General features: G+C 45.2%; 1 protein-coding gene across 1 annotated transcript in view; it reads left to right on the top strand.

Moving 5' to 3' along the window:
* Positions 1–421: 421 nt before the first annotated feature.
* Positions 422–9,936, top strand: part of LOC311141906 (uncharacterized protein) — a gene marked incomplete at both ends in the record, with an annotated part of 18,801 nt that continues 9,286 nt past the window's right edge. Inside the window, 7 exons of the mRNA XM_084177412.1 lie at positions 422–503; positions 673–698; positions 798–872; positions 7,310–7,547; positions 8,279–8,367; positions 9,284–9,331; positions 9,622–9,724. Coding sequence (XP_084033538.1) covers positions 422–503; positions 673–698; positions 798–872; positions 7,310–7,547; positions 8,279–8,367; positions 9,284–9,331; positions 9,622–9,724 — 661 coding nt within the window. The remainder of the gene's footprint in view (positions 504–672; positions 699–797; positions 873–7,309; positions 7,548–8,278; positions 8,368–9,283; positions 9,332–9,621; positions 9,725–9,936) is intronic.

The raw sequence follows: 9,936 nt of genomic DNA, 5'->3' as shown, positions 1-9,936 counted from the left end.
TAATATTAATAATAGCCTAATGTGCCTAATTGATTCGTCAACATTGTTTTGATTAGTAAGAATAACAATAACAGGCTATTGTCTATTTTAAGTCTATGTCTTCTATCTCATGGGTTACATTATTTAATTTAGGCCAACTATAGGCTGTTTTATCACTTCGTAGAAAATATTTTGGGATCGAAATGTGTGTGTGAGTGAGCTAGTCTACAATAAAGCATGCAGGACTGTGCAAAAAAAAATGAATTAGGGCCCTACAGAATTGCAGAACATGTTCGATTGTTTCTAAATATCCACTGATAATGCTGACAGTTTAAAATCAATTAGACGCTATTCTCTATAACCGCGCCAAGACCTTTAAAACTTTGCCGCGTTGCGCTCTGTTGACACTTTCAGATTAAATACTCTTTCACTGTGGCAGTTCATGTCGGTCTCCAGGGAAACTAGGACGCGTCTACAGAGGGAAACCCTGCTAGTGACGGGGAACACCTCCCTATCCACCAATGGCGAGCCGAGGAACATCAATTCCCGCTCCGGCAGCCGCCCCCTGCGCGTATTTAGGAACTACGACGCACAGACACAAGACAGGTGGACATTCAGCCACAGTGGATTGAAAGGGTAACAAGTTAGGCTACTACTTGTCAGTCAGTAAAGTTTGCAAGAGTTTTTTTTAAGTGAAAACCGAGGACACTGTGCTTTGGGTAGGTGTAGGTCCACCTGCTGTTGTATATTGTAATTGTGTGGTGAACATCGAGTGGTGAACGTTTTGTAAACTGCTGTCTTTTTATTCTAACGGTCAGGAGAACATCATGAGGAGAATGCTGGTGGATTTCAGGACGAAGAGGAGACATTGCCCCTTTCAAACTACACAAAAGGTAAGGTGGTGATATCAATAATTGTATAACTTAGGCTAGTAATAACACAAATCTACTTTGATTGTGCCACAATACAATGAAGAAGGCACGGAATAAATAATAGTTCAACCAGTTTGTTAAACATATCAGTGGTCAGGAATGGACATGAGGAGAGGACATGAAAGCTGGGGATGGAAGGACTGGGAGAGGAGAAGAAAACTGGTGAGGAGAGAAGGAGAGAACAGAAAAGCAGGGAAGAGGGGAGGAGAGGATGGTGACAGTGTGGCAGTGTACAGCTGCTGGCTGTGCTAATGTGATTGACAGCTGTCAGCTACACTCCTCACTGCTGCTGTCTGAAGCAGTGCCCCCCCACCTTTAACAGACAGGCAGACAGACAGGCAGACACAGAGACAGAGACACAGAGACAGACAGACACCGAGACAGACAGACAGACAGACAGACAGACAGACAGGCAGGCAGACAGGCAGGCAGGCAGGCAGACAGACACAGAGACAGACAGACACCGAGACAGACAGACAGACAGGCAGGCAGACAGACAGACAGACAGACAGACAGACAGACAGACAGACAGACAGACAGACAGACAGACAGACATACAGACAGACAGGCAGGCAGGCAGACAGGCAGGCAGACAGGCAGGCAGGCATACACCTTAAAACAGCTATTGCACCTATTTGATTCAATACAAAATTATTAGGTTTCTCAGACTAACACAAATGCCAGTTTAGATGGTAACACAGACTGCACTCCTGCTTTGGGCTGAGCGGGGTCTGGTAAAGCTGATTTGAGTGGGCAGCAGATGTCAAAGAAGCAGCTGGCAGAGACAGAAACACAAGTAGCCTTGAAAGTCAAACACACTTCCCTTATTAGAGGGTGCTGGGCGGAATTCATCAACTAGTGGTCAATGAAGGGGTCCATGAATAGGGAGGACATATTATGTAATTAGTTAAGAAACAGTGGTGAAATGTGCTTGGTTAGTACACTCTTAGAAAAAAAGGTTCCAAAAGGGTTCTTTGGCTGTCCCTAAAGGAGAACCCTTTTTGGTTCCAGGTATAACCCTCTGTGGAAAGGGTTTTACATGGAACCCAAAAGGGCTTTCTTTACCTGGAACCAAATGGGTTCTACCTGGAACCAATAAGGGTTCTTCAAAGGGTTCTCCTATGGGGACAGCCAAATAACCTTTTTAGGTTCTAGATAGTACCTTTTTTTCTAAGAGTGTATAATATAATGTGTGATTGGTTAGTAAGCAGTGTATTGTCAGCTGACTTCTGTGATTGGATTGGTTAAGAGAGTTGTTCAACATGTGATTGGTTAGTAGGCAGTGTAATGTAACGGGATTGGTTAGTAGGCAGTGTAATGTAACGTGATTGGTTAGTAGGCAGTGTAATGTAACGTGATTGGTTAGTAGGCAGTGTAATGTAACGTGATTGGTTAGTAGGCAGTGTAATGTAACGTGATTGGTTAGTAGGCAGTGTAATGTAACGTGATTGGTTAGTAGGCAGTGTAATGTAACGTGATTGGTTAGTAGGCAGTGTAATGTAACGTGATTGGTTAGTAGGCAGTGTAATGTAACGTGATTGGTTAGTAGGCAGTGTAATGTTAGCTGACTGTTATCTCATTTGTCAGCTCACGCTACAGCTGCTCCCTAACCTCTCACCCGAAACTCCGCCTCCACCCGCCAAGGATTTAACCCACCTGGTTGTGCACAGGCTTTTTCTCCAACCCTACTCTAACACACCTGATTCTACGATTCTACTAATCAACTTCTCTTTGTGGCTTCGATTAGCTGAATTAGGTGTGGTAGAGCAGGGCTGGAGCCAAAAGCATGCACACACCCTGGTGTGGTAGAGCAGGGCTGGAGCCAAAAGCCTGCACACACCCTAGTGGCTCTCCAGGAAGAGGGTTGGCCGCCCCTGCCTTCTCTTCTGTTCGGATTGGGCGGCTGGGAGGCAGTGTCTTGTTAGCTGATTGGTTTGTTTTACCAGCTTCCCTGCTGCTGCCCTCTAGCTGTCCATGAAATCCATCACTGGTCCTTTGACGTCACCATCTCTAACGGCTGCACAGTACAGCAGGGATCATGAAATCCATCACTGGTCCTTTGACGTCACCATCTCTAACGGCTGCACAGTACAGCAGGGATCATGAAATCCATCACTGGTCCTTTGACGTCACCATCTCTAACGGCTGCACAGTACAGCAGGGATCATGAAATCCATCACTGGTCCTTTGACGTCACCATCTCTAACGGCTGCACAGTACAGCAGGGATCATGAAATCCATCACTGGTCCTTTGACGTCACCATCTCTAACGGCTGTACAGTACAGCAGAGATCATCAACCAGATTCAGCCATGGGACGATCTCTTTCTCGAGCGGATGGTCAGGGGGCCGGAACATAATTACACATCATTTGTAGACTGCAAATTGACCGCAAGAAGCCCAAACAGATATAATGTTTGACTAAAACATAATCATTTCAAACCTTGCTTACATTTGTATACGATCACGTGTCTCTCTCTTATGCGTGGGAATAATTCAGATTTCCAAAATTAAAATAGCTGATTTCCTGGTGTGTTACAGTCTTTAATGTCCAGCAACAAATAACAAATGATATATATATATAAAATAATACAAAAATGTTAGCTCAGAAAACTTGGGCTGATTGTGCCTGCATCTGATGGTCGGTCTCAGCGGAGGGACAGAGCAGCAGACTGATGGTCCGCCTCTCAACGTCCCTCCTCTCTCCCTTTCCTCCACTGACACTGACCAAAAAGGGACACCGTCTTCCAGCTGGCGAAACTCAAGTCGCGCCTCATTATTTCTGCCTCATACACAAATTCAGGTTGTTACTCGTATGACCAGAGAAAGTGAAATATTCCTTGATATTAAAAAAAGACCCGAGCTAATAATAACAACGCAAGCCTATCGATACACTTCCCTACTCATTCATTACAGCTGCAGTACTGGTTGTAGCGCCAATGGAAGTAGGAAGAACATGCATTTTTATGGTTTATAAAAGTGTTGAATAAAACGTTTTGACATTGCTGAGTGAGATATCTCACAGTATCAACTTTGCTTCAGCTTTATTTTACGCCTGCTACGTTACTGCAGACACGATAATCTGAGCCATCCCATTGGCCAGCGGTAGGCCTATAGTGCACTTGATTTGCTTTCCGGGCCCCACCGGGAAGGCAGAGTTTGTACCTTCAGACACATGAAATGGGAACAGTTGGCGTACCCGGCGCGCTGGGCAGCTGAATCACCTACCGCCAACAGCGCGAGACAATTAAATACAAATAGGAACGTAAGGCTTTATCGTTGGGTTTTACAGAACTGTTTGGCGATCGACTAGGAATGCCTTGGAGATCGACCAGTCGATAGCGATCGACCGGTTGGTGAGAACTGATGTAAACCATCACTGGTCCAGGGTAGGGGAGGGAATGGCCGGCAGGGATGTAGCTCAGTTGGTAGAGCATGGCATTTGCAATGCCAGGGTTGTGGGTTCGATTCCCACGGGGGGCCAGTATGATTTTTTTTTTTTTTTATGCATGCACTAACTGTAAGTCGCTCTGGATAAGAGCGTCTGCTAAATGACAAAAAATCTAAATGCAGTAGTCAATTTTCTTCTTCACAAGTATAATTTATTGGTTGATCCCTCCTGATGACCCGGTTGGATGATCCCTCCTGATGACCCGGTTGAATGATCCCTCCTGATGACCCGGTTGGATGATCCCTCCTGATGACCCGGTTGGATGATCCCTCCTGATGACCCGGTTGGATGATCCCTCCTGATGACCCGGTTGGATGATCCCTCCTGATGACCCGGTTGGATGATCCCTCCTGATGACCCGGTTGGATGATCCCTCCTGATGACCCGGTTGGATGATCCCTCCTGATGACCCGGTTGGATGATCCCTCCTGATGACCCGGTTGGATGACCCGGTTGAGTCGTGTGAACCTTCCTTAACCCATAGGAAGTTCCAATCCAGTTGACTACTTTTAAATGGTGAAAGCCCTCAATAGCAATGTCCATGTTAAAACGTGTTACATCCAAGTTGAGCCATCTATACATCTCTATGGCTTTTTCTCAACTAATCTTTCATTGATTCGTTGCATCTTCTCATCTCCTTCTCAAAACTAATTGGAGAAGAAGTCCTGATCGGCGGGACCTTGGACCTTCTCCTCCAACACGGTTGAGAAGGCGAGGAGATAGGAGGCAAGGAGATAGGATCCGTGTCACGATGAGGCAGTGCTGTGTTAGCTGGCTGTTTTGAGTTCAGCAGTTACACGTACTTCCATATCACGACATGTGACTGACTACATTTACATTTACATTTTAGTCTCAAAGAAAACCATTAGTAACACACTACGCCGTCATGCAATAAAATGCAAATTAATTACTTAAAAATCATACAATGTGATTTTCTGGATTTTGTTTTAGATTCCGTCTCTCACAGTTGAAGTGTACAGAGACACACACACGCACACACATACACACACACACACACACACACACACACACACTCACACACACAGAGACACACACACGCACATACACACACACACACACACACACACACACACACACACACACACACACACACACACACACACACACACACACACACACACACACACGAGAGCTCTTATTCTTTCACTGCTGCCTGATCTTCTGCAAAGTTTTGGCGAAGTGGCAAATAATTTTCCATACCACAGGGTAATAAAGTCTGTTGAAATGTTCGTCCATCATACAGTACCCCAGGACTGTCTTCACCATCTCCAAGTTCAAACCTGTTAGAGCTCTGCCCTTTTCTTTAAAATGATCTCACGCACCACCGGTCGTGGCCTCCTTACGCACGCTCTCGGTGGGCTCCTCTGCCTTCCAGTATCCCACCACCTGGCTCTCAGGGTTCACCAGGAACTTCCAGAAGTTCCACTTTGGAATCTTCTTTTATAGAATCTGTGATCTGGCGAATGGAAACAAACGTTTACTAGGTCCAATGTTCTATGTTGTGTTGTGTGCCAATGTGCTATAATACCTGCAATTCCTCCTACAGCCACAGTGTCCATGAAAAACATTATCTTGAATAGAATAGAAAATAACTACTTTATTTAGACTAAAGATGAAAAGGGCCTGTAGGCTAAGCTTTGTTTACCTGTGATAAACTTCACCTTGTCCCATTTTTCACCTAGTCGGCTCAGGAATTAGAACCAGCGACCTTTTGGTTACTGGCACAACGCTCTTACCCACTAAGCTACCTATCGCCCCAGATCTCTGGTCTAATGATAAGCCTACTGTGCTTACCTGTTATGAATTTGAAAGCTGGCTCCGCCTCCGATCCCATGATTTTGACGCTTCTCCCTTTGGTGTCCTTCACCTCAAAAGAGTAGAAATCTTGCGGCTTCCGCGACTTGGCGATTTTGAGAAAACTATGTAGCATTAATAAACATCCCATAACAACCGTCATACTCAGTAGAACACTGACCATTCGTGTTCGAGGGTCAGAGGGCTTGGTCGGGTAGCCCCCCAAAACCTCCAGTGCCTCCATCTTGGACGGGGACAAGGATAGCTTGGGGCGGGGGAAGGAGTTTGTGAATGGGGATTGGGTTGAGTCTGGCTGGCTGGCTGGATGGGCGCATAGCAGATTGAGGAGGCAACAGGGTTTTGGAGGAGGTCTGTTCTGTGTTAGGCATCAGATTTCACTAAAGGAATTTAGAGTTTTTATGGCGATTTAGCAAAACTCTGATTTATTATTTGTCTAGGCCTACATCTCGGGGCAAAATCTTGAAATCTTGAAATGTTTACTGTAGTCTGCATTTAAAAAAACTTTGCATAACATTGAAGATGTGAACAATAAGCATACAATTGTCTCCTAAGTGGCGCAGTGGTCTAAGGCACTGCATCGCAGTGCTAACTGTGCCACTAGAGATCCTGGTTCGAATCCAGGCTCTGTCGCAGCCGGCCGTGACCGGGAGACTCATGGGCGGCGCACAATTCGTCCAGGGTAGGGGAGGGAATGGCCGGCAGGGATGTAGCTCAGTTGATAGAGCATGGCGTTTGCAACGCCAGGGTTGTGGGTTCGTTTCCCACGGGGGGCCAGTATAAAAAAATATATATGTATTCACTAACTGTAAGTCGCTCTGGATAAGATCGTCTGCTAAATGACTAAAATGTAAAAAAAAAAAAAATGTAAATGATCCTTACAGTTAATAACTGTGGTCCTCTGTAGCTCAGCTGGTAGAGCACAGCACTTTTAAAGCCAAGGTAGTGGGTTCGATCCCCGGGACCACCCATACACAAAAATCTATGTACGCATGACTGTAAGTCGCTTTGGATAAAAGCGTCTGCTAAATGGCATATATATATATATATATATATAATAACTCATGTTTTATTAGCCATTATTCTAATGTCAACCCTATTTACATCTTTTTTAGACAGGCATTGAGGCGCCTCATCTCTCATCATCATACAAGCGCTTCAAGAGGCGGATGGTTTGCAGGCGGCTGAGCGCGGAGCAGCCTTTAGCTAGTAGCCCCGTGGCCTCCAGGGGGCGCCGTTCGCCCTACCGGGAGTTTGACACGGTCTGTCAGAGACTGTCTCTGGATTCACCGTCAGGGGGCGCAGCGAGAACAAAACTGACACAAGAGCAGAGCACAGAGACAAGTCTTCAAGGTTTGAATGAATTCATGAATGAAGGGAATATTTTAATATCCCAAAGGGACATTTTCTTATAATACAAATAATAAATAATATACTACAGGTTTAACAGTTAACTCTACTAGATCTACTTCTATATTTGAAACATCCACACATTCACACGATGTTGGTTAGGTGAAAAAGGGCCTCATCTCATTGCCTGTTTACTGTAAACACCAATGACTGTAAAGGTACACAGACATACACTGGACAAAAATATAAATGCAACATGTAAAGTGTTGGTCCCATGTTTCATGAGCTGAAATAAAAAAAATCCCAGAAATTTTCCATACGCACAAAAAATATTATTTCTCTCAAATGTTGTGCACAAATTTGTTTACATCCCTGTTAGTGAGCATTTCTCCTTTGCCAAGATAATCCATCCACTTGACAGGTGTGGCATATCAATAAGCTGATTAAACAGCATGATGATTACACAGGTGCACCTTGTGCTGGGGACAATAAAATGAGTATTTCTTTCTGTAAAGCCCTTTTGTGGGGAAACACTCATTCTGATTGGCTGGTCCTGGCTTCCCAGTGTGTGGGCCCCTGTCCAATCATGTGAAATCCATAGATTAGAGCCTAATTTATTTATTTCAATTGACTGATTTCCTTATATGAACTGTAACTCAGTAAAATCGTTGAAATTGTTGCATGTTGCAACAGTATACATGATGCAAGCTGATGGTGTAACCTTTCTCTGTCAGACACAGTGGTGGAGGCCGGAGTGTCACAGAGTAATGTCTTCAGACCGATCACAGCATCAACCACTTACAGGAGGAATGTGCCTAAACAGGTCTATCCACACACACACACACACACACACACACACACACACACACACACACACACACACACACACACACACACACACACACACACACACACACACACACACACACACACACACACACACATTTTGTTCTTCTATCGTTGTGGAGATCTACGTTTGATTTCCATTCTAAATCTTATTTTCCCTAACCCCTAACCTTAACCCTAACCCCTAACCTTAACCCTAACCCCTAACCTTAACCCTAACCCCTAACCTTAACCCTAACACCTAACCTTAACCCTAACCCCTAACCTTAACCCTAACCCCTAACCTTAACCCTAACCCCTAACCTTAACCCTAACACCTAACCTTAACCCTAACCCCTAACCTTAACCCTAACCCCTAACCTTAACCCTAACCCCTAACCTTAACCCTAACCCTTAACCTTAACCCTAACCCTAACCTTAACCCTAACCCCTAACCCCCTAACCTTAACCCTAACCCCTAACCTTAACATTAACCCGGGACCCAACCCCTAAACCTAACCACTAATCCCTAACCCCTAACCCTAACATTAACCCGGGGACCCAACCCCTAAACCTAACCACTAATCCCTAACCCCTAACCTTAACATTAACCCAGGACCCAACCCCTAAACCTAACCACTAATCCCCTAACCCCTAACCTTAACATTAACCCGGGACCCAACCCCTAAACCTAACCACTAATCCCTAACCCCTAACCCTAACATTAACCCGGAACCCAACCCCTAAACCTAACCACTAATCCCCCCCACCCTTTGGATGTACTGTAAATAACAAGATGTGTTTGTGTTGTTGGACGTGTTGTTGTTTTTGTTGTCATAGGACTGGTTGTGGGTCTGCTTCTGGAGAACATGTTGTTGTTGTTGTTGTTGTTGATGTTGTTGTTGCTGTTGTAGGACTGGGTGTGGTCTGCTTCCAGAGAACAGGAGAGATGCTCAGAGAAGGCAGGTACAGTATGACTTATATTTACTACTACTGTATCAACAGTACACATGAGGCTGGTGAGGGGAGGACAGCTCATAATAATGGCTGGAATGGAGTGAATGAAATGGCATCAAACACATGGAGACCATGTGTTTGATGAGTTCGATACCATTCCATTAATTCCGTTCCAGCCATTACTATGAGCCCGTCCTCCCAATTAAGGTGCCACTGCCTCCTGTGCTACAGTATGATTTCACGGTGTGTTTTATACCTGACTGTGTGTGTCTCTGTGTGGGATTCTGCCCTGCAGCCATTCTCTGTCCTGTATAGGGCTCCCTCTACTCCAGACCTGTCTCCAGACCAGTCGAAACCACAGCTGACTCTGGCGCTGCCCTCACTGCAGGACGACTACTGTGAGTGCATGGCACACACACACACACACACACGTAAACACATGCACACGCACACACACACACACCGACACACACGCACGCACACACACAGAAAGAGAGAAAGAAAAAGAGAGGGAGTGATAGATAGAGAGAGACAGAGAGAGAGTGATAGAGAGAGAGTGATAGAGAGAGACAGAGAGAGAGAGAGAGAGAGAGAGAGAGAGAGAGAGAGA

This window comes from Coregonus lavaretus (assembly GCF_964263955.1).
Source record: "Coregonus lavaretus genome assembly, chromosome: 14".
In the NCBI taxonomy this organism is placed as follows: Eukaryota; Metazoa; Chordata; class Actinopteri; order Salmoniformes; family Salmonidae; genus Coregonus; species Coregonus lavaretus.
Note: the sequence above shows the minus strand (reverse complement) of the source record. Positions and strands in the feature narration are given on the sequence as shown.